Source organism: Chroicocephalus ridibundus, chromosome 1, assembly GCF_963924245.1.
Source record: "Chroicocephalus ridibundus chromosome 1, bChrRid1.1, whole genome shotgun sequence".
NCBI lineage: Eukaryota > Metazoa > Chordata > Aves > Charadriiformes > Laridae > Chroicocephalus > Chroicocephalus ridibundus.
Window position 1 is genome coordinate 152,454,280 of NC_086284.1, and position 23,908 is coordinate 152,478,187.

A 23,908-nucleotide genomic window follows, 5' to 3' on the forward strand; every position below is an offset into this window, starting at 1 on the left:
CTCAGGAGAGTCTCTTTGTCTACAGTCAAATTCTGTTTAGCACAACATCCAAGGCCTTAATATAATTTTTAAATTTTGCCACTCTTTTTGGCTCAGCTGTCAGTATAATCCTGGCACAATAAGCTAGGGTTCTGTTGGTCTTTGCTTTCCCATGCCTGAAATGTAATGCAGCCACTCCTGAGCCAGAGGTGTTTAGCTGTGAATCACAGACCTACACGCTCTTTTAGGACATCTCATTAATACATGAGGCCAGGTTTTGACTCAGGACCAATATCTTTCATTACAGCAGGCGACAGAGTACAACAAAGGGGACAAGCTGAGCCCAAAATCTTGTCTGCTTTCTCCAACTATACCCGCTGGTCTATGCAAAGCTATTCACAGTCCCTTTGCTTCTCATCTGTCTTTAGGCCTACAACACCACTGTCACTCCAGTGTGATGTTAACTCATGCTGATGGAAGCACAGGAGGAGTTTCAGTGAGGTGAGACCCTCGAGTCCAAGCTCTTTTGCCTCCCTTGGATTGGAAAATCAGTGGCAACAGCAGTCAAAAAGCAGCCCAGCTCTGCAGCCAGTTTGCACAATGGGAGACTTCTTTGCCCTTCTTCCTCCCACGATTGCTGTTTGAGCAGACATTGATCTAAAACTTTTAACTTTGAGACCATTGTAAAGAATGTGATCAATAATCTGAGATGATACTATGGGAAGTACCAGCTTTCTAGATAACTGGAAACACTGTTCTCTCTCTAGAAGATATTATTCCTCCAAACATCTTTGTATTGCTTTTTGTACCACGTGCTGCATGTAATTAATTGGGATCATTTTACACAAGATGTCCTTATTGTTGTACTCCAGCTCAGCACACGGTGTGAATACCACTCAGATACATTTGTACCCTTGTAGTGAGCACGCTTCTTACCTTCTGTCTTGATCCTTAGTGCTGTTCTGACCAATGCAAAGAGAGTGGCATTGAACATGACAGTCCCATCACTGTTCAGTGGCATGTTCATGGAGACAAGGCGCTGTGGGGTAAGGAGAAGAAAGAGAACTACCATACTGCCAGCACATGGACTGAAGCATGCTCTTCTTTATGCCCCATGATGACCTCCAGACCTGCTACCCATCTTATATGAGCATCCATGGCCTGTGGATTCAGTTACACAATTATAAAAGTACTTGTCATATCCACCGATGGCCCCAACCATGGTGTGTTTGCTCTGGGGTCTCTCTCACATGGTTAGATACTCTGTTTTCTTCAAGGTGGCTATCACTTTCTAACCTTTGTTTTCCACAGTGGCCAGTGGGCATTTGCCCACAGTGTATTACACGGACAGAGATTTGTTACAGTCCCCAAACAATTTGGCTTTTAAATTACACCTTTTTTTCTTATCAGGAGCAAACTGATTTCTTCATACCTCATGAGACACTTGCAAACTCGCCCGTACTAAAGCTGTGCCTGGTGCAAATGTATATAAACAGAGAGCCAGAATCTTTCTTTTAGGTGACAGGCTGGAAGAAAGGGGATGAGCCAAACCTGAAAGCTGATCTACTTTATCCAACTATCCCACCTCTCCCTTTTAAAACAAGGCTATTTTCTGTCCTGCAGTAATTCTGTAAAGCCATGTAGGGCAAAGAGTGAGTGCTGAGTACTGTAACAGCTGCAGGGTGAACTGCAGTGAGACCAATGACATATATCCGAGAGAGATGTAGCAGAGCCACCCGATCTTATGTCCTTACTTGTGTCTCAAGAGGTAAGAGACACCAGGGACTTAGTTTGAACTCTTATGCTTTCAGGGGTTGATTTTGTTTGAGCTCTGTCTTCTGACACTTTCATGCAACAGGCCTTGTTCAGTACCAACTTGGAAGAAAGGGTGTCATCCCCCATCACTGCCACTGCAATCACAGACTCGGGGGTTTGGACCAGATCGAGACAATAAAAAATTGCTAGACAGCAGATGGAAAGGGATCAGTTGCAGGCCACAGAAGTCATTTATTTCTGTTTACAGGCCCCAGGCTTTGTATTTTGCTCTGAGAATGATATAAAAAACAACTACAAGTGTCACATACAAACCCTGGGACCTGCGAGGAGATGAAGAAAACTTCAAATGAAGGAAGCATAAAGGTTAAAAACATGCCATTGTTCACTAGAGAGAGTCCCTCTTCACAGCCGGAGTCTCACAACCAAAGAAATGAGTGAGACATTTTCACAGAAAATCTGTCCTTGCCCTTCCTGTATTTTAATACCACGCACACCTCACTCTTTAATATCTGTCAGTTATTTAAGCAAGAATGAGAGACAACACTAGGTTTTTGGTGCATGGCTTAGTCCAGAGAAAATCTCAGAGATATTTTCACTTGCCCTGTTATTTCTGTCTGTCCTAATCTGTTTTGGGATGTATGTTTGATACCGCAAATGTGTGTGGTTGATGCAGTGCTTGGTATCTGAGAGCAGTACTTAGCATGGATGCTCTCCTAGCTAGAGAGAGGACTGGTGGTGCCCTGATGTCTCTGACTAGCAGCCAACCCGCCTACCAGTGATGCTCCAAGCCCTCAGTGACCAGGCCATGCGACAGGCTTGGCTAGTAAACACCACTGCAGGCTGTTTAGCTGCTGTGACTGCCAGGCATCCCCGAGCCACGGCGTGCCTTACTTTGCAAGCCACCCGGTGAGGGCAGAGCTTCCCAAAGCCCAGGGGAGGCTGAATCCGCCGGAGCAGTGTCACCACGTCCAAGTGTTTGATCCGTCCCCTAGAGAAGAAAGCACAGTGAGGGTCACATCCTTACCGCGGGGTGACCTCCCGATCCGCTTGTGGGTCTTAGGGCTGTAGCAGGCACAGAGGTGCAAAGGGTCTCTTTTTTTTCCTGGCGCTTCACCTCCCATATAAATAGCCCCACGCCACTGTCTTTTGATACTTGTTTATGCTTTGGGCCATCACTGGAGCCAGTGCAAAACAAACTACTGAATTTCCTCCACAGCAGCAGCTGGGTTTCTTTTAAGGCCTGGAAATGGCATCTCAAAAGAAGAATCCTCTCATGGAGGGAGGAGAGCTACCAGAGCCAGAGCTTCAAGCATTGACATGGGTGGGGAAGAGGAAAAAAAAGAGCTTCCCATTTATAGATGGGAAGGAACAGGTTGTCATCTGGACTGAGCGGCTATCTATTATATGGCTTCAACCACTGCAGCCTTGCCTTCGGACAAGCACAAATAGTAACATCCATTTTGTTAACAAATGGTGTATTTATTAGAATTCCGTGCTTATCCCCTATCCATATTATAAGTATCTCTGGCAGTCACCGTGGATGGTAAGAAAGGCTTCAATTTATGTATCACTCTGATAATGTGACATGGCCTCACGTATTGCAGAAACTGAGCCCAAATGAATCTTGACACTATGCGTCCTAAAGAGATCTGCTTTTAGTTTACGCCAAGATGTCTTTCCATGGTTTTTGCATTATGAAGGGGGCTTTGCAATTACAATTGTCAACTGCACTGTAGTGCCACAGGGATCTAAATGCACTTTAAGCCTAAGAATGTGTCAAAGAAAGCATATAATACTGAATGTCAGTTAAACCCTTGAGTGAGTTGTTCTTGTGTAACTTTAAATCCCTGCAAATCTGCTGATGTGAATAACCCTGCAGACAACGTAATGCAGCCATGTGAAGATACAGCTTGTGATGGGCCTGTATGACATATGACAAAATGGAGATTTGAGCACAGAAGCCCTACTGTGGCTAGAAAGTCAAATAAGAGTCACAGCTCAATATCCCAAACACATGGAACTATAAACCAACCCTCTATTCTCCTTTGCTCAATCTTCTGCTGCCCCTCCCTGGACAGTCTATATCTCCCCCAGACTGAAAGTGAAGCAATGTCCTGGCACGTAACCGTGCAGCCTAAATGCTGAGATTTTTGTGTGTATCCTTACATTGCTGGCTTATGGATTCAGCAGAAATACCCCGCGGAGGTATCTATTTTAGGATTTTTGCAAAAAGAAGTGTTCCTCCAGGAGGAACATGGCACTTACTGCACTGGGTCTAGAGAACAGAAAATATCAGGCTTATTCTCCCGAGAAGCTCTGATATCCAGGCTGGGTTACTTACTTGGCTTCAGGGTCATACTCTGCCCAGATCCTTTTAAACTCATCCAAGTGGTGTGGTCCTAAAATGGACCAGTCCCGTGTCAGGTAATCAAAGTTATCCATTATAACAGCTACAAAAAGATTGATGATCTGCAAACAAGGACAGAGATGACTTGATGGATGAGGCAGGTAACATTAGATTTTACTGGGTTTTCCATTTAAGGTCTGGATTTGGACTCATAAAACTAGGAAGCCATTGGAGGTGGGTTCTGTCTTCCCCCATACCAGCCCCCCCACTTAAAGGGGAAGATCCCAGAGGCAGGATATTCTCAGCTGGTCACATTTTCTCTTCCCTACTGAACGGATGAGGCCCAAGTTTGCTGAATGCTTAGACATGCTGTGATGGCTTTTTATTTACCTGTGTCTTTGCCCAGCAGAATGGGATAGTGATGGGAGAACCTCAGTGGGGCTGAGATAAAAGTCTTTCCTTCTGGCACAAGACCAAAACTTTTAAAATGTTGCTGCTGTTCACTGGGAGAGTTTTGTGCACTGATGCCAGCTGCAGAGCATGTGCTGTCGCTCTGAGCAATGCCGCATTGCCAACATGGAGCAGATGCAAGTGGGATATGTGTATTCTCACAGTCATTGCTGCTGGCAGGGGAGGGAAAACCTGCTCAGCAGCCAGAAGGAAGGTAGGAGGGAAGGTGGGAAGTGTGGCTGAGGCGTTGCTAGCCTCAGCACAGCCCACAACACGCTAATTTGGTTTTCTCATTGAAGGGGAGGGGGGAAGAGCGCTCCTTTGCTGTGCACAAAGGATTGGAATTGGAAGTGGAGCATCCCCCAGAGCTGGAGGGAGGTGGGAATGGCAGTGACCAAGGGGGTGTTGTCACTGAAAGGGTGCTGCTGTGAAAGACGCCATGGGGAGATTTCCCTGCTTTGAGATGGTCCCTCTGCTGTGCAGTGCTGATATCTGGGGAGGCAGGGGCTCAGTCTGACAGAGGGCAGGTTTTGGTTGCTGGGGTGCACTCACCAGGAAGGCACAGAGCATGTAGAAGCTGATGAAATAGAAGACGGCGAAGCTGCTGCCACAGGAGTGATCGGCTTCGGTGGAGTTGGCCGGCTCCGACTCTGGGTCACACTTCTTGTCAGGGAGACATGCCAGCATGATTTCCTGCCAGGCCTCACCGGTAGCACACCTGGGCATGGCAAAGGACAAGTGACCTTCGTAGAGGGACCGGCACATTAGCAACCTGTTCCTGCTTCCATGAACATTAATGGGAATTTTGCCACTGATGTCAATTAAGTGCAAGTTAGGCTGATGCCCGGGCTTTGACATACACTGGCATACCCTGCTCCTCTTTTTGTCTTTGTTGCTATCATCAGTGTCTTGTTCCTAACTGGCTTTGCTTAGTGTGGGTATGGGGCTGTCATGCTTCAACCAGCCAGTGTCATTGAGATCTGTGTGACATGGCTATGGATTGCATGACAAACCCCCTGGAAAACGAGGAGAGACTGTTGAATTTCTGCCAACTCCCCACCCCTTCAGCATCCCTCCCTGGCCTCGGCACAGCTGGCCACAGCTGGAGCAGGATGATGTGCTAAGCTGAGCTGGGCCCGGCCATGCCAAAGCATGAGTGGGAATTCATGTCCCTTTCCCTGCTAAAATAAGATGTAAATCATACTGCATTTGCGATGCGTATCAACATTTGAGAGCACTGAAAACTGGCTACCTTCCTTCTGAGTGATAGGACTTGCCTCCCTCCCCAGCACTGAGTGTTGTCCAGTGTCAGCTGGCAGGGTGCGATGCTTAACGGAGTGGCCATTTCACTAACACTAACTCCTAGGCTCCCCCACTAAGGGACAAAATGTTTCTACTCACCTCGTGAGCATGACACGGTAGAAGGAGATAAGCTGTGCCCAAGAGCAGAGGAATCGTGCTCCCGGACTGACACAATCCAGAGCTGTCAGACACCTACCTGAAAAGCAGCAGCACTGCCTGGGGGAAGGTCTGGAAGTTGTTGTTGCGGTTGATTTCTGTGGTATCGTTCAGCGCAATTTTACCAAACACCTGGCAGAAAGCAGAGGTCTTTTCAGGTTAGCCCTCGAAAATCCCCAAACCTCTTGTCACCTGGTAGCTCTTGGCCTCACCCTGACTCTGGTATTTAACAGAATCTGCTCTTCTCTTAAAAAAAAAGTTTCTACATGTCTTTCATATTTGCTGCTGCTTCCTTTGCTTGTGCTTTATCACAAGAAAAGCGCTCATTTTGTAAGAAGAGGTATCTTTTGTTAAGACATCCTTCTTTATTTCATACACTGTCAATATGTGATATGGGGCCTTATTTTAGCCGGCACTCATATGGGGAGGGGTTCCAGATGAAAAAAATCAGTAACACAGGAGAAAAGGCTCCTTCCTTCATTGCTTATCTGTCTTCACCAGGAGGAAATAATAGCAAAAGACCAGCAGCTGCAAAGCCTTGAGCTTCCGACTGTGTGGGGTGCCTTGGATCTTCCCAAAACAATGTAAAGTATGTTGCCTTGGATGTGAAGATTGTCCAAATGCTTGCCCTTCTAGTAGCCACGTTTGTCACCAGCAGGTGTTTAGGTCCCCCCTGAATGCAGCACTGTGAAGATGATGACTAGATTTGCCCAGACAAGGATGGCTTACAGCTTCCTTCCATGCCCAACCAACCACTGCTGCACCAACTGGTTCATCCATCCATAGCACGAAGCCTGCCACCACCAGCAAAGCTTTTTAGGGGCCTGCCCTCAGATGTGAAGTCCCAAGTGCAGGAGAGTTTCAGGCTTCTTTGAAAAAGTCTTATACAGCTTTGGTACTTTCAGGCACTGGGATTGAAAGCTTCACAAACCTTGCCTAGCAGAAAGGTCCCTGCACAGCATAGTCAGTCAGGACTATTTATTCCCCATTGATAGCAACGTGACAGAGATCTCAAGGACTGAGAGCTGTAATCTCGCAGCCAAAATGAGCAGCAGGGACAGAGCAGCTCTGAGAGAACATGGAGCTTCTTTTCAAGCAAATGTCACTGATAATTAACACCCCAAAGGAAACAACGAAGTGGAGAGGAGCGTGGGGACAATGGCGGGGAGGCCATGCCAGATGGGAGGGAGGGTCTGTACATGGCAGGCCTCCTGCAGGGGTTCCTCATGAACATGTGGGCCTTTCCCAGCCCCAGCCGCCCCCATGCTGTGGGTAGCAGTGACAGCCCCAGCTGCACTGAGGAGGAGCAGGAGGACAGATTAAATGCTCAGAGGCAGTTTGAGCTGAGGCAGCCCTTATTTTTCATTTCAGGCAAGCGTAGGTGAGGGAACTTCCCGTGCTGGAAGTCTGATTTTCCTTTCAACCCTGCGGCTTCCCTCACACATGATGCACTGGTGGCAGCTACTATGGGTGCTTTGCATTAGGCACCTACAAGGACCTGCGTGTAGAGGTTTCTCTCTCGTGGCCTCTCCAGTCTGTGCCTCCTGGGCCATGATATGGGTGGCTTCTTCCATCAGCACTAATTTGGATTTTTGCACTTGGGCACATTAGGTAGCGAGGCTTGAATGTTGTTACGCTCCAAGTCAGGGCAGTAGCTGAGATAAAGCGGTAGGTTTCTTTTATGTGGGAAATTCTTCTATTTTCATCAGATCTGGTATATCTAGTCTTTCAAGGTGGCTGCTTAATGGAGCGAGGAAGGATTTTCCTTTTTACGTGTCCCTATATGTGAGGGAACTCTATGTGTCAGCAGGTTCAAGAGAGCAGCACAAAAAATGTCTCAGGTGCCATTTGGACAAAAAGTGATGATAACAAATCCGTGGGCTCTAAGCTAAGAGGGAAGATGAGAAAAGTTGTTTTTCTCATTGGAAGACAGGAGGGCAGGAAGCAATCTAGTGATCTAGATCAATGTGAAAGACAGATATACGATCTTCAGACTGCTAAGATTATTAAAATGGAGGCTTGAATGGCAGCAATTAAATAGCCAACCCAGAACTAGCTGACAGAATTACAGAATAAAATACGTAGCTGTGAGAGCGCCCTAATCGTTGTAGACCCCATCTGTGTGGGTGATTGGAAGCCACTTTTAATGCTTTGTGTAGCTACATAACACTAGTGTAATATTCTCAAGTGATTTTCTGTATAGCACAGGTAATCCTGTAAGATCTTGGCCATTTGAGCTAGTTAGGTATCAAAGGCAAAACTGGCACGTTTACAGCATGATCCTAGTAGACTAAATGACAGCTGTAATTACTGGGAGCAATTGAGATAACCTATGATAATTTAAGGAAAGATTAGTTTTATTTTTCAAGGTGGGGGAGGGTAGATAGAGTCTGTGAAAAGATGTGATTATAATAACAGGAAACAAATTAAAACAAGGTCACAGAGGTCAGATGAATTTTGTTACAAATTCTGTTGGCATTGTGAAACCAAGAAGCCTGTCATGTTTGAAGGCCTCTGGAAGCAATTATACCATGCCTTTCTATACTTTGGTCTCTGGTCCCAGGTGGCTGACTTGTCTGAGATCTTTCATTAACACCGAAGTGGAAAGTGAAGCTTAGTTTGAAAAGCGGCACAGCAAATGAGGCTGGGACTGTCACAGACTGTGCCTATATCGTATGCTTTCTTCAATGGTCTGTATGCAACATCAGTTCCTCGCGCTGATGAATGCTCAGGCCGGTTCCAAGTTCGTTTTGTGAACTGAATAGGATATTGTATTGATGCAGCTTCCTGAAGAACTGGCACAAACACAGAGCATCGGTACGTTGGGTCTGATCCCGTATTTACGTTCATGGGTGTAAATCACAAGCTGCTCTTTACAACTCAGTAGAAGTTACCAGTATGAAAGCGATGCGAGAGAAAAATTGTGTTTGTTCAGTGCAGCATGGCTATAAGCCCACTGAGACAACCATTTTGAACCAACAACAGAGGCAGTAAATCTCCTTTGCCACCACTGATGGGTATTTCTTTGAGAGTGTGGAGGGCTGGCATAGTCCTTTTACCGTTTGCATATTGCATTCTCCATTAAATGGGTTTTCTCTTTTCTTTTCTCTTTTCTTTTCTTTTCTTTTCTTTTCTTTTCTTTTCTTTTCTTTTCTTTTCTTTTCTTTTCTTTTCTTTTCTTTTCTTTTCTTTTCTTTTCTTTTCTTTTCTTTTCTTTTCTTTTCTTTTCTTTTCTTTTCTTTTCTTTTCTTTTCTTTTCTTTTCCTGGAGTGTGTTGTGTTCCTCTTAGAAGTGCATAGGCAGCCAATGTTTTCTAACCAAGGTTAGCTACTGTCATACCTTACTGGGCAAAAACCTTCTTGTAAGCCCCTACAACCACACACTGATCTAGTTACTTTAGAAGTCAGTTCACAAAACTCTTAACAGGAGAAGACAGACACCCTTGAGCTCTTTAGCATCACTTACCTGCATCCCGATCACGGCGTAGATGAAGAACAACATCACTATTAAAAGAGCCACATAGGGGAGAGCCTAGAAATGAAATTAAAAAAAAAGAAAAAGAGAGCACTGTGTGTCTAACGAGCCGGGCCCACCGGAGCCTGGTTCATGCTTCTGGCTTTGGGAAACAGGGCAGAGGCTATCCCCGAACGTAGAGTCTGTAATTTGGCCAGGTGGCCACTAGATGCCTCTACAGTCCCACATTTCCTTGCCCTCCCCGCCACCACCCTGCTGCCACCCGGCTCAAGCAGGCTCTAAATCTGCTTCCACCGGTGATGGGGTAGCTCTGCTGCCTTCAAGTCAGTCCTGCCCTTGACCAAGTGAGGAAAGCGAGGCCAAAACCAGTGTCTACAGCTGCTTGCCAAGAGGAGAAAACTCTCATAACCAGTATTATTCTGCCACTAACGGCAATGTGATTTTTTCTGGATCCAGCCTGGCGAAATCAAAAACATAACAGCTGCAGAGATCCGAATTCAAGGCTTCTGTTACAATGGCTGATACCATCTTAAGTACCTAAAGCAGCATCAGCTTTGTTCCCTGTTCAGTGTTAGGTGTCTGTGATGGTGTCTGCAATGCACTAGGTGTCTGCGATCAGCTGCTGAAGAGGAAATGCAGAAGCCTGATACGAAGAGCTGGCTCATAACGAAGAGGCCAGTGCAATCAGCAGTGTTGAGTGCGATCGGTTTCCTCTACCACTAGCAGGAATCAAGGGCATAGCTCGGGACCTCACAGGCTCAGGCTTTTGAGGAGGAATTTTTGACTCTGTTGCTTTTGAAATATATAGTGCTCAGACCAGAGATTTCCAGACCTTACTTCAGAGGCAATGAGCGGACACATTCATCCTGAAAATGGGACTACAGTCCTTGATCTGGATTTTGAACACCTCATTTCACAGGCTATAAAAAGCCTACAACAATATTATTTTTTTTTAAATATAAGATTATTTACACATTTTAAGTTTATGCCTAAATTCAGCAGGGCTAAATCCTATAGGAAGAAACAAGAAAAAATTTTCACTGACCACTATGGAGATTTGACTAAGACCTGCAGAAATCATCTCAAAGAGAATATTAAAATGGCGAAAAATTCAAACCTGTAAACAATGTCTGTAATCATAATCTTGAGGCTCAAGGGCAGATTCCTCTGTGTTTTACGGGGTCAGACAAATCTGTACAATTACCTCACAATGTCAGTGGAGCTACACCAGCTCAGTATTGGGCTCCAAACATTTTGTGATGATCTAGTTGGGACTTGATACATGAAAGACCTAAGAAGAGCTCCTGGGATAGTGTCCAGACAGGACCTGAGAAGCATAATCTTACCAGTTCTATCTTTCAAATGGGGATGGGAAAAATATCTTCTCTCCTGACTGTCTGGCCCTCCACTTTCTTTCCATGTTCTTCTGCCCAGCCCATTCCTCTCCACTGATGCACCTTCCTGCTCATCTCTGCCCTGTATTCCCCATGGCTCCTTCAGCTCCCCACCTCCCATATTCCACTCTTCTGGCTCTGTCCTCCTCCGTCTCCATCCTTCCCTGGCTTTACCACTTTGTCCTTGTGATTCCCACGGCCTTGCCTTGCCCTCAGCACCCCTCTCACTTCCTACTCCTCCCACTCGCCAGCCTGGCCTCTGTTGCCGTCTCTGCAGGCGGAAACCCCTGCTGAGCATTTTCCCACTGCACGCTCCTCTGACGGGTGCCCCAACTTGTACGTGAGCACGGTGCGCCATGCGCAAGGCACATGGTAGTTAACGGTGGGACGTGAACTCCAGCACAAGTTTGTTTCTTATTAGGTTGCCCTGTGTGAGCAGGGACTCTTCCTGGAGGCATGTGGGGACACGGAGACGAGCCAGACAAAGTCTGCAGGGATCCCAGATTTTGACAGTGGGAGTGATTGAGTTAAGAGCTCTGCACAATGGCTATTCTTAGCTACGAAAGCAGCCTCCCAGTAGCAGCAAGAGGAGGAGCTCTGAGCAGAGAATACCATGTTATAAATGGCTAAAGGCTTTCAAGGGAAAAGGCACTGACTTGCAGCGCTTTTTTTTTTCCTCCCCCCCGCTGTGGAAGATACCTCCCTTGATACTTTCTCCCATCACCCTACAACCCTGCCTAAAAGTGACTCTCCAATCCAAGAGGTCTGAAGGTCACTGGAGGGAAGTACCAGGCACTCCCTTTCCCATCCATCTCATCCTCTCCAGCCAAGAGCCATGGCAAGCTGAGCTCAGGATAAGAGCGAGCTATTGCTAAAGAGGCTGGAGGGGCACAGGGGCAAGGGGAGGACTGGAAAGTGTGACTCTGTCCCCTGCATCAGGGATGGCTGAGCTGTGCCAAGGGAATCTCATTCCTATGCATGCAGACAAAATGGTTCCCACTGGAGCCGCTCAAATAACAACCTGGAAGTTAGCAACCGTGTAAGCAATGGAAAAAGTCATTTGTGGTACAGATGTGTGCAATATTAGATCCTCTGGCGGTCAAAGAGTGCACAAAATGAGAGTCCTTTGCCTGAGCCTGGTGGTCTGGCTACCAAGACCACCTGAGAGCTGCACTAGAAAAGGTCCAGACTGATCCCTGGTGTACACATGTGCTACTCCTGCTGATGTAGACAGAAGTCATGGTCATCCACAGCACTGCAGGCTTTGGTCCTAGCTTGTGTTGTGGCTGGTGAGGTTTAAGTTTTAGAGTGTGGATCAGCTCCTTTCCCATTTGAGTCAATACAAATGCTATAGACCATTAAAAGCCTGAGTCTGAGGGATATATGGTTGCTGTTTCTAGACTTATGTGTTGCGCAGGTTATTTTTTCATGCTTTTATCTGGTGGTGTGTCCTGTATCTTTTCTCATGTTTAGACCACCATTTCTATTCCTGTGCTGTCTTTCCCTGACTCTTCCTCCGGACCTACCCCAGCTAACATCCAGGTTGTGCTGGCGCAGTAAATCCAGGTGAAGTACTTGTAAAATAAAGGACTATGTCATGCTTCATCTCTAACTACCATTTTTCTATATATGTCTAGGTTAGGGGCTGGTTTGGAAGCAGTTTTTCTAGCAAATAGCTGTCTCTTGGTGTTTGTTTCTCCCTGGAGGTGATGATTCTTATCCCGACTGGTCTCTCCCTATCTACTCTGGTACTTTACCTGCCACTGAAATGCAACCTGCCTCCAGGGCAAAAGCATCAGAAATTTAATAACTTGGCATCACTACCAGGGCCAAAGGTGGGGGGCCAAAAAGGTGAAATCCTTCCTGGACGAAAGCATGGGGGCCACACACCTCTAATACTCACTGGAAATCCTCAAAATGAGGCTTAAGAGAAACTTAATTGAGAGCTAGGCCTTCCCCATAGCTGTGTATTTTGCTTAAAGCAGCAGATATAAAAGACAGCTAAAATAGGAAAAAAAAAGGGGGAAGGTAGAGGGGGGGAGCTGTTAACTACTGTTAACTGTTAACTACTCACCACTGTGTAAACCAAGAGAGAACGGACCCTTTGGATTTCCTGATAGAACCCTATCAAGGCTGTTCAGGAAGGTCTCAAGCAATTACTCATGCTTTAAAGAGGAAACTCATACCCAGGCAGTCATCCCCTGCGAGCCCCGTTTAGTTGAGTCTCATTTATGCCACATGTCACCGGAGTGCGCAGCTCTGACCAGCAGCCTTTGGGCTTAGGCACTTGAGTGAACGCCCCCACCCCAAGGGGCCACCAAGGGAAAAAAAAAATAATAAAAGAGTTACGTCTTACTTAGAGATAAGTGAAGGAATACCTGGAAGGACTTGATGAAGGTCCAAAGCAGCGTCCGAATGCCCTCCCCTCGGCTCAGGAGCTTCACGAGACGCATCACGCGGAAGAGTCGGAAGAAGGTGATTGAGATGCGAGAGTTTTCCTCTGCGTTCTGGAAGCCATTGGCACAGAGGCAGGAGTTACAACAGCACGGGAGGAATGGGGGCCCTGGGCCACAGAGGACGCTACGCCGAGAGCTCACTGCACTGTTCCTTGTCCTGGTACCGCTCCCTGGGCTTGCACTACCCCCGCACCCCAGGGACGGGACGAGGCCAGTCAAGCCTGCCCGCCCTCCCATGGTGGTGAGGCTACTCTATGGGGCCATCAGCCTCTCCCTTCAGGTTGCCTGGACTTTTGCGGATTAGGAATATGTCATGCTATAAACCTCTCCACTACATCTCCTCCTCGAATCGGAAAGATGCAGTTCTCCTTTGCCATTGTACTGGAGGAGAAAGACACGCTCTCTTTTGGCCTGTCTCGGATGTTTTACCCCAGCAAGCGCCTCAGCCAGAAGTTCTGGTGAATCTGGTGCCGGGCATCAGCCACGTGCCGCTTGCTCTGCGGGAAACAGCAGCGGGTCCCACATGCTGTCTGCTCTGCTGGGGAACAGCAGCAGGTCCCAGGTCTGCCCCGGGGGTGCGAAGCCCCACGGGGGCATGGTGTGCAATGCCCCTGCCCAGCTGCTGGCATCCCTGGCACCGCCGCCAGCCCCGGCGCTGCCGTGGCCGTGCTTCTGGGGGCCGGGCCATGGTCACTCGCTCCCGCTGCTCTGCCTTCAGGCCTTTCGCATTTCTCATGACCCCTTTGTATTTCCCACAGTCTGCGCACTGACTCTTGTTTTTTTTCCAAATTGCTTTTTTTTGGCTCACTGCTACTGTTCAAGCGTGCAGTATTTTAAAATAGTCTTTCTTCTGGCCTGTTTTTTCCTTTTTTTTTTTTTTTCCTGACAGCATCTGCTTTGTCCCTAAGCGTTTTCCCCTGGGCCTGTAACCAGCTCTGATGTTCCTCAGCCTTCACACGTCTGAAGGCAACATCCATCTGAGTACTGCGGTGGCGGCAGGCTCACCTGGACCTCGGTAGAGAACCCACTGCCTAGCTTGAGGGGAGGCGAGGCAGAGAAAACACCGTGTTTCCTAATTCGTTAACCCCCTAAAATACTGTGTGAAGCCTGTGGAACTGGTGGTTTCCACTAGCAGCACTGTGGGAATGTGACCTCTTGTCACAGGGGGAGATAACACTGTCACCCTGCCGCTTGACCCGCCGTGGAGCAAAGAAGTGCACAGAAACCCCTCCTCTGTCCCCACCCGGGCTGCAAAGACCGCAGTTTGAGTCTAAACGCCACCAAAAGAGCAACATTTAGGAGGAAGAAACAGTGCAGATCACCCCCCGCTGTTAACTACTCACCACTGTGTAAACCAAGAGAGAACGGACCCTTTGGATTTCCTGTCACCGGGCAGCGAAAACAGCAGCTGCTTGCCTGATCCAACCCAAGGCACGGGAACCGCCGGGACGTGCGTTTCTGGGATTAAACGTCCAGATGAGGACGTGTACCTGTGCGCTGCATATGCTCCTGTTTCCAACCCAGGGTGAGCAGGTTGTTGGTCCCCGGCTGGGTCCGTGCCCCATCTGCTGCTGTGCAGCCGTGGGGGCGCACAGGGGCCGTAGCTGCTTGCTGGTGTGTGTTTATGTGTGTGAACCCTGCTCACGTAGAAAGCGCCGCGCTAGGATCAGGATTGCACCCCAGCTGCAGTTTGTCTGTCTATCTGTGGTGAATCACCGGTGGGTATTTTGGGTAGCTTCCTCCAGTCTGCAGCAAAGGCTGACACTCACTGCCCGTGCGGTAACAGGGTGAAAAAGATTAGGGGAACAAGATGTGTCAAGGAAAAGCCTGAGTGCTCCCTACATCTCACATCACTCTCATTTTCTGAGTTGGACAACAGGCTGGGGGCTTCAGTGAATTGGAAGGAATTTCTCCGAGATGAAGGAGGGAGCGTGGCCTCCAAGAAATCAAAAATCACGGCATTCAATACTCTCAGCACTATGGTCCCAGAGGGCTAACTATAAGGTCACACACCTTTCCCAATCCTACAGAAGTCCAGTGGCCTCCCTTCCACTTTCTCAAAGCTAAACTCCAACACCACCTAAAAGAGAGTTGAGGTCCAAATTTAAAGTTGTGTGGACAGCAGTACTGCTGTGGTCATGACCAGAAAAAAAAAAAAAGTTTTTTTAAAGTGTTTTCTTATTCTAACTGATGATGTTCTTGTCAGCTTAGCCCTTTGGATGGCAGCAAGTTGGGACATGTGTCTGGACAGAGGTTTTAGAATTCCTTCATCTTTCCTTGCTGAGAGGAGGCACCTGCTGTAGGCAGAAAATTAGGGTCCTGGAGCAGGCAAAGTCTAAGCAGTGGATAAAATAGAACAAATTCCTCCCTGATGCAAGTCTGCAACTTACTGGCATCAAACCCCTTAGCCAAAACCAGTCAGTGTTGCCTTGGAAGATTCTGGTCATTTTAAGACTAGGTGGCTACAGATTAGCTGGTTCTTGAGAAGCCTTGCTTGCTTTCTCCTGGCTTTCATCCAGCTTTTTGAAGGCATACCCTTGCCAGAGGACGGAGGTTCTGCAAAGTTGCGATCAAGAGACTGAAGTTACTGCAACTCTGTTGGGGGAATGTGGGAACTGCCTTGCACACCGGGGCAGCAGAGTTTGTGTGCACCATTGCACGACTTACTCTTTTGTGCAAAATACAAACTCAAATGTTACAGTGAGTCACCTCATTGAAGAGGAACTTCAGAGTCCCAGTCCCTTCTAGTCTGGAGGCTTGGATGTGAAGTCACATTGCAAACTCATTCAGCGTCACATTCATAGTGACATAGATTGTTGCTAACAAGAAATCTTACCAGGTCTAGTTCTCTCTTGGTGATTCATTAGAAGGCAGAACGACAGTTAACTTGACCAAAGGAAAGCTCAGGATGCACAAGAAATACACATGTGCAGCATATTCACAGCTCATGTGAACACCAGACTCACACCAATACACGACATGGCAGCTTCATGCACAAATAACTAGGCTGGGCTTGGAGAGAGAACTCGTGATCACGGGGAAGAGAATAAAGGAGTGTGTTAGAAAGAGTGTCACAGAAGCTGGGAGGGTGGTCTGTATTTTTGGTCTTACCATAGAGGAAGAGCATTGGGTATGTTCAGCTGGCTTTAAAGAAAGGCAGACAGAAATAAGCTGTAATAAGTCTCCAATCAAGAGCCCTAGTAAACTAGGTCTTGGCTAACACAGTGGCCAGCCCAGCCTAAACCACGACACACAGGAGCAACAAAATGGCAGAAGAGGGCAAAAGGGAATTTGAAAGAAATGCACAAGAGGCTGGGCTTATTCCCTAGCCCGGGATCAAAGCTGGCCATGGCAGAAGTAGGTACAACTCCCATTGAGTTTGATGTAAGCTGTATCCACTACCACCACGTGTGAATTGCATCCAGTATCTGGGTGCTAGACATCCTGGCACCCAGGCAGTGGAGGTACTGATATGGTTAAAATGTTTCTTATATTACTACTGTCAATTTCAATACAGGGGCTGATTTCGCTCCCCGACTCAGATCCAGGCCATGTCTGCACAGGGACCAGCCAGCTTCTAGTGCATCAGTCTGATTTTTAAACCCATAACATCCAAGTGCTAAAGCAACACTTTCTAGTTATATATCCCCATTCCCTTACACATAGTTCTAGGTGATAACATGGTTGTTACTAAGACAATGGGTTGGGACAGTCTAATCAGCTCTTGGCAACCCTACAACACCCACCGCCAGCTGCGGAAAGTGGGCTGGTGAAGCTAGTTAGCTTGCTGTACCTTCACCCACCTCACGGCAAAGCTCCAGAGACCCAGCAGATATGTCCTTGGAGGCCAGCCTGAGCTGAGCTGAGCCCTGGTCATGCCTGAAGGAGTCTAGCTGCTGCAAACACTTCGCCTGACATTCCTTGAGTAACTTCTGGGGCCACTTCCAACACTGAGATCAATTCTAAAAAACACCCAAGGCTGCAAATACCCTTTAGATGCAAGAAGTAGAATTGAAAATTAAATAAAACCAGCTTTATTGGGAGTCCTTCAGTTCAATAGTACCATAATCCTTCAGGCCTAACCTCTACCATAGGCCCCATATGCCAAACCTGTCTGTCATTACTTCCTGTGACTACTTTTAAAAAGGCAAAACTGATGTATTTCTTCTTCTGCCAATGGCAGAATGCACCTCTAGTGCCATGGAGGACTCCTGCAGCGTGCTCCTGCTCTCCAAGGACACTGCAGTAGCCAAACTGGCATTGTGTTACCTAAATAAAAACTGCAGTTTGGATGCACAGGCAAATGAGAACAATTAAACCCCCAAGGTACACCTAATCACATAGCAGTCTTTTGGGTTAACTCATTGTCTTGGCAGTGTCAGCTTTCATTGCTTTTATCCTCCTCTTTCACATGATTGCTCTTGTGTTTTCTTTTCAGATCACATACAGGCAAAAGTTGGCTTGAATACCAAATAAAGAAGTGGTGCCCTTAGAGACATTTTTTAAAGACCAGGCATAGATTTTGATTTTGTGTTACTGGGCAAACATCTCCTTTCCAGCAAAGAAAGAGTTTCTCTGTCCCATCCCCCTTCCTCTTTCTAGTTTTGCAACTCATCTTCCCTAGCAACAGAAGCACTCTTATTCTGCTAGTTGCTGCATTCCTGGTAGAAGGTACAAAACCCCTTCAAACTAATTGAAGGAAGCCCAGAAATTTTCAGCAGCTTTCAGCGTTCTCCATCCTTCCTAGCTGACAGTGTTGGTGCATCTATGACTGACTGGCTGAAGAAGCCTTGTAAATTACTGTGGAATATTGTACCTTGACTGTCATTTTGGTATTGTTAGTATTGCATCTTAAAGTGTAGGTAATAGTAACGTAAGAGAGTAAAAAAATCTGTATAAAAGGATATGACTATATAAGGCACTGTTGATACAGGATGCTCAACTAGGAGGAGTTGAGCATCATGTTGAAAAACTAGAAACCAAAGGTTCTGAGTATCTTTGGCACTACTAAGAATGGGAAGTAGAGGTTGGCTTACTCCTCTCTCATTCCCTGAGTTATCTGGCCTATGTTTAAAGATGGGGTCAAATATGTAGCAAATTATATCACTACCTACAGTAAAGGCTCAAAAGCAGCACGGAAAAGTTTCCATTAATGCTGGCAGGTGGTATTTGTACAAACTGTAGCACTTATATCAGGCTCAGGTTCCTGATATACTTGTGCATACAGTACTTTGTGCATGAGTATATGAGGGGGAAATCAACCCCCAGCTGTGGGTTGCTGAATACATTTTCTGATAACCACAAAGGTTTCAGAGAGGAGCCAAATCCTACCATTTTCCACCTGTGCCAAAAAGTCACCATATGGACCTGAGCACAGATATCTGAGAACCTGTTACTAGGACCTTCAAGTGTGGCCATTCCTAACTATAAAGTCAAGAGAGCTATTGCTAGATTTTCTGAGAATCTTCAACCTTGCAAGTGATGTGGGTATGCCACATCATACATGGCATTTTTTTGGGACAAGGACAGGCACCCGGCACCTGAGAACACAGTAGTCACATCAGTTCACAGGTATGGAGGCATGGTGATAGGTACTTGGAATTAAAGCCAATGTCTAATGCCCACCTGAAGTGGACAGGATTTCATTTCTACAAATCTCAGAACAACGTACAAAAACAAATCCTCATCTGTCTCATATCCTTGAAAAACCTTTTGGAGAAGCTACACCACTTAACAAATGAGGCCTTGGCTGTACTCTGTTTTACTTGCAGCCGTCTCTTCTCCTGCATGTCGTCTAACCCAAAAAGGAACTTCAAGTATTCTACCCTGCTCTTGTCATTTGGGGCACAAGTAGCAGCACGTAACTGAATGAGAAAGGGCAACAACAATAACAGTGAGATCAGTCAAGAGATGATGCTATGCGCAATTTCCATCACAGAGAAAAGGGAACTGAAGTTTAAATCATAAACAAGTCCAGGGGCATATTAAGAGTGATGTAGAAGGGAACCTGCAGTGGGAGGAGAAATACCTGAGGCAGGATGCAACTGTGTAAAGACCCTCAATGAGGATGAGTGCAATGAAACTGCTTAGACCGTTGCTTCCCCCCACGCCCCTGCCTTGATGCCACCATATTTTAAAAAGGTAATAGAGATGCTAAGGAGCAGAAGTGGTCAAGAAACAGAAAAGCAGGTTCTAGAAGCCAAAGTAAAGATTCAGAAGGATAAAGACTGAGGGATCCCTGAAGCATGTCTGAAAAGCTCCTCAGAATATTGTTGCCTGCATATATATAATTTTAACTATGTTCAATGTGTACCAGAGCACCAACATTTTAAACAGATACTTTGCTCGAGCTGCTGCTAAACTGCGTGCATCCTTAAAGCCCCTACAGGGACAAAAGATTATGCCCATCATGAATTCAGGATCCCAGGTAAGGAGGTCTCTGGAGAAGAAGAGAAGTTTATTCTACGGAGAGATACTTAAAATCTCAGAGACCACAGCACCAAATAACGTAACTGATAGTACTGTGTTCCTGCTAATCATTCTCCTCCTGGGTAGGTGGGAGCGAGGCTTACTGGTGGCTATTTGCAAAGAACATACCACCTCCAGATGGATACAGGGAGTATCAGAGTCTCCTGAACCTCCATACTGACTCACATATCAAACCTGGTGTCTTATCTTGACATCAAGTCAAGGAAATAGTTTTCAACAGGTCGTGTTTATGGGTTTCCAAATCCTGATTATAGCATAAATGCTTTGGAAGCTAGGAGAGGATAAAATTTGCACTCCAGGAGAACCAGTTTCAATGTTTCAAGAGCAATGCGTAACAGTCAATTTCATATAATGTTTATGCTGTAATGTAATCCATTCTGAAATTCTGAGAAGGGATGATTTGGCTCTTCGGAGCTGTTAAGACAGAAGCAAAAATATAAGCAAAAAGACTAAAGACTTTGTACCGTCATAGTAGTATCAAAGTCCCTTGAAATACCCGTGGTTTAGAATATCTTCTGGGTAGAAAAAGATTTGAAAGAAAATAATGTGTGTTAATAAATAGATTCAAATGAAATTTTCAGTAGAATACTGAAAAGATATACCAGTACCACTTCATCCCTGTGGAACATTGGAGATGGAGGACCATGGAGACGGAGGTTTGAGTTCCCTGGAGTTTTTGGCTGGTTTGCTGACAACTATTAATGGCTATCCAGCGAAGCAGCACCTAGAAATGCCTGAAGGGGAGCTCCATTAGGTTTGTACAGCATATATTTAATCAATATATTTGAGGAGGCTCCTTGACTGCTAGGTAAGTATGTTTCAGTAGTTGTAGACACCTGACTGCCACTGAGATGACGGTACAGACAGGTGGCATTCCCATTACCAGCACCGTTGATGGTAATAATTTTTTTACACCACAGGGTACACTGAAGATGATGAGTTCAGCTCCTTCAGAACATCCAGTGCTTGCTAGGAAGACCAAGCATTTTTTTCCTGATGTTTGATGAGTAAAACTTCCTTGCTGATATTTTTTTTTCCACTTTCTAACATGACTTCTTCCATTCGTAGGGAGGAATCTCTTTTTGCAAGAGAGAATCCAACCTTTATGTTGTGGAGAATTTTGGCCTGCCTTAATCTGGGGAACATTTAAGCAGCTGAATGCACAGTGTTACTGTTGCTTTGTTAGTCAGAGTTGTCTCAGTCAATGCAGCAGTACAATGGCAGCCTTCTAATTTTGCCTGTTGGCCGTAAATTTGAAGAGATGAGAGGAAATCTGTGTTTGAGACTTTTGGCACCATGATATGGCAGAGCACCTTCATATTTCTCAAGAAAACAAATGGTCAGATGCTAATGTTGCCTTTTGTGACAAACAATCTATAGTGGCATTTCTCCACTGAGGAAAATATGGCTTGTGGAGGAGCCTCTCAGGAGACCACTTGCAGCAGTCGGTTGTTGGTGATGGATGTCTGCTATGATGTTTCCTTGATTGCTGCTGGCATTTGAAAAATGAAAAGTTACCCATGAAGATGGATCTGTTGGAAACTTGTCCATTGGTCTGTTAGCCTTCTCCCATGAGGAAGGGGGTGAGAGGTGTTCAGTTCTTGCTTTTTTTTCTACTCATTGCAAGAAGGATGCCTCTGAGAATCTGCACCATAGAGTTCACCTGAGCAGGCTGCAGTGCTGTGTAGCTCCTTTGTAGTTCTAGAATATTGATCTTTTCTAGCTCAAGTTCTTTGTATCTAGACGTCCTCCAAGAGTCTTGCCTACTTTAGCCATACTGCATCTGTGACCGTCTTAGACACAAAATGAAGGTGAAAGAGGCATTCTGGGGAAATGAACTCAATGTACAAACATAGATAAGATTTTGAGGGGAATTAAAAGCAGTTTCATTAAGTGATTTGACTTTGTTGCTACAGGGAATGAGAAAAGAACTGAAAGGCTGTTTCAGCTGCTTGGCCACTTTCACCTTGACACCATGTAAAGGGCACAAATAGGGCAACTGCAAGCCAACAGCACTACTGTTCTGCAGATTTTTCTTTCACACATGTGGGTCACACAAAAGCTGAGATGGGATCTGCAAGGACACGAGCTTCAAGAAGAACAAGAATTTACCAGTGTAAAGGAAAAAAAGAGATTTAGAATCTATCAGTGCCATGGAGACATGATAAAAGAAAAGCCACTAGACTTTTTCTGATGTCTGTAGTGTAAATAGTCTGAAGTGACCTCAGGAGGCTGTCTGAGTAACGCAAGTCTTTGTGGAGAGCTGGAAAAAGTCAGGGTTTCAAATCAACCTGGCCACTGGCAGGTAATAGCCTGCCATTACACTGGGGAGTTACCACAACCCCCTCCAGAATCATCTGTCTGCCACTGCTGTGTGTGGTTTTAATCACAAGAACTCTAGAGATAATCCACCTGCCACCAAAGTCTGTGAAGTTATTATAAGACCAGGCAGAAATATATCTGGTGTTTCTCTGACAGGGAATACTATTGGATTGCAGATGGCATAATTCTCAATTCCCACAACCTTACGGTGAAATCAAATTATTAGCAGGAAAAAAGCAAAAAATAAGACAGGCAAGCTGCTCAGACTCTGCATTCTTCCATCAAGTGTGCAGTTTTTTGAGAATTTCTGGGAATATTTTGAATAAAACTAGCCAGAATTATTTTTTTTCTAAAAAAATATTTTCCATTAGAAGAATGCCGGTGCTGAAAGTGAAATGCTCTGTAGAAATATGTCAATTTTGAAAAAAGCATTTAAGAAATGTAAGATTGAAATCTCACATTTTGTCCGCACACATTTCAATTTGAGTTTTCATTTCAATTATAAATGTTGTATAACTATGAAAAAATCAATCCTAGACTAACCTGGTTTTACTTTACTTAAATAAGTGTTTTGATTTTCCTCAATTATTTCTGCTGGAATGCTCTTTTACTGAAAAAATTGCAATTTTAAATTTTTATTCTATTCTAAAACAGAACAAAAGCGTTACAATTACAAGGACCTTTTGTGAAACAAAACCCTAAGCATTCCTATAACTGTAACCTGGGTGAAGCACCAGAGGCAGGGTTTTTTTGCTAATTTTCATAAATTGAGGTTTGGTTTTAATGCATATTAGAAAAGGGTGCCAGCTTGCATGAAAACAGGGAATCCAGGTGTATGCCTTTCCTGGAGCAAATGGTGAACACCTTGCTGATTTCCTTGGAAAAAGCCCTGAGTTGTTCCAGTGCAATGTAACATGCTTATCCTCAGATAGCTCTGCAGAAGAGGCTGAGATCTCTGGCACTAGGGAATTGAAAATTTATTTGGTGCAATAAGGGGAATTAAGAAAAATGTGACACCTGCAATGAAGTTAGCCATTACATTTCTGCCTGCACTAACTCATATGGGTCAATAGACGTAAAGTGCAGCTCATACAAATACAATATACATGCATTTATACTTCACATAGATTCCACATGATCTCAGATCTCAGGGGAAATGCTAGCATATCCGTATGCAACAAAAGCCTATTTTGAATATTTTGAATAAGGTCAAGGTAACTTTTAAAGCAAATGAGTCCTGCAGCTATCATGTTTTTTTTCTTCATTTCCTATGTATTGTAAGATTTTGAAATTCTAGAGCTTGCATTTCTAATTAGCTTCAAATATGCAAATCATACCAATTTGAATAGCTTATTAATTAATTTCATATATATCCATGAAATTGTCAGACAGTAATCTTATAGTTCCAAGTGCTTAAGGTAAATATAAGGAAAGTCAATTGCTTTAATTTGGTTATGCAGATTACCCTAGATTGACAATTACTGGACAGTTAATGAGAGTCACTTTTTACGCAGCTGAAAGCTCTAGTTTTTTCCCCTGACTTTCAGAAAAGCAGAACAATTGGTAAAGTATATCTATGCAAATTATTCTTAATTTTCAGGATGTTTTAATAATCCTTCTCATTAGCTCTGGGTAAATGATGAGTTCAAGTCTTATGGTAATCAAGCCTGGGGGGGCTCCTGAGAAACAAGTAGATATTAAACACTATCAGAGATGTAGTGCTCATCTTCAGGTACAAGTACTGGTCTGACTCAGATAGGCAG

The 23,908-nt window shown here is 45.4% G+C and overlaps 1 protein-coding gene across 11 annotated transcripts in view; it reads right to left on the bottom strand.

Moving 5' to 3' along the window:
• The window catches only part of CACNA1C (calcium voltage-gated channel subunit alpha1 C), a 489,480-nt gene that overhangs the window by 21,176 nt on the left and 444,396 nt on the right, over nt 1-23,908 (bottom strand). For 8 of the 11 annotated variants that reach the window (XM_063318467.1, XM_063318434.1, XM_063318412.1 and 5 more), the window contains 8 exons: nt 16,446-16,478; nt 13,257-13,385; nt 9,476-9,541; nt 6,051-6,142; nt 5,105-5,270; nt 4,097-4,224; nt 2,647-2,743; nt 916-1,018 (listed from right to left, as the gene is read on the bottom strand). In XM_063318467.1, the coding sequence (XP_063174537.1) occupies nt 916-1,018; nt 2,647-2,743; nt 4,097-4,224; nt 5,105-5,270; nt 6,051-6,142; nt 9,476-9,541; nt 13,257-13,385; nt 16,446-16,478 (814 nt within the window). The remainder of the gene's footprint in view (nt 1-915; nt 1,019-2,646; nt 2,744-4,096; nt 4,225-5,104; nt 5,271-6,050; nt 6,143-9,475; nt 9,542-13,256; nt 13,386-16,445; nt 16,479-23,908) is intronic. The other 3 variants (XM_063318446.1, XM_063318420.1, XM_063318449.1) reach the window with 1 other exon arrangement.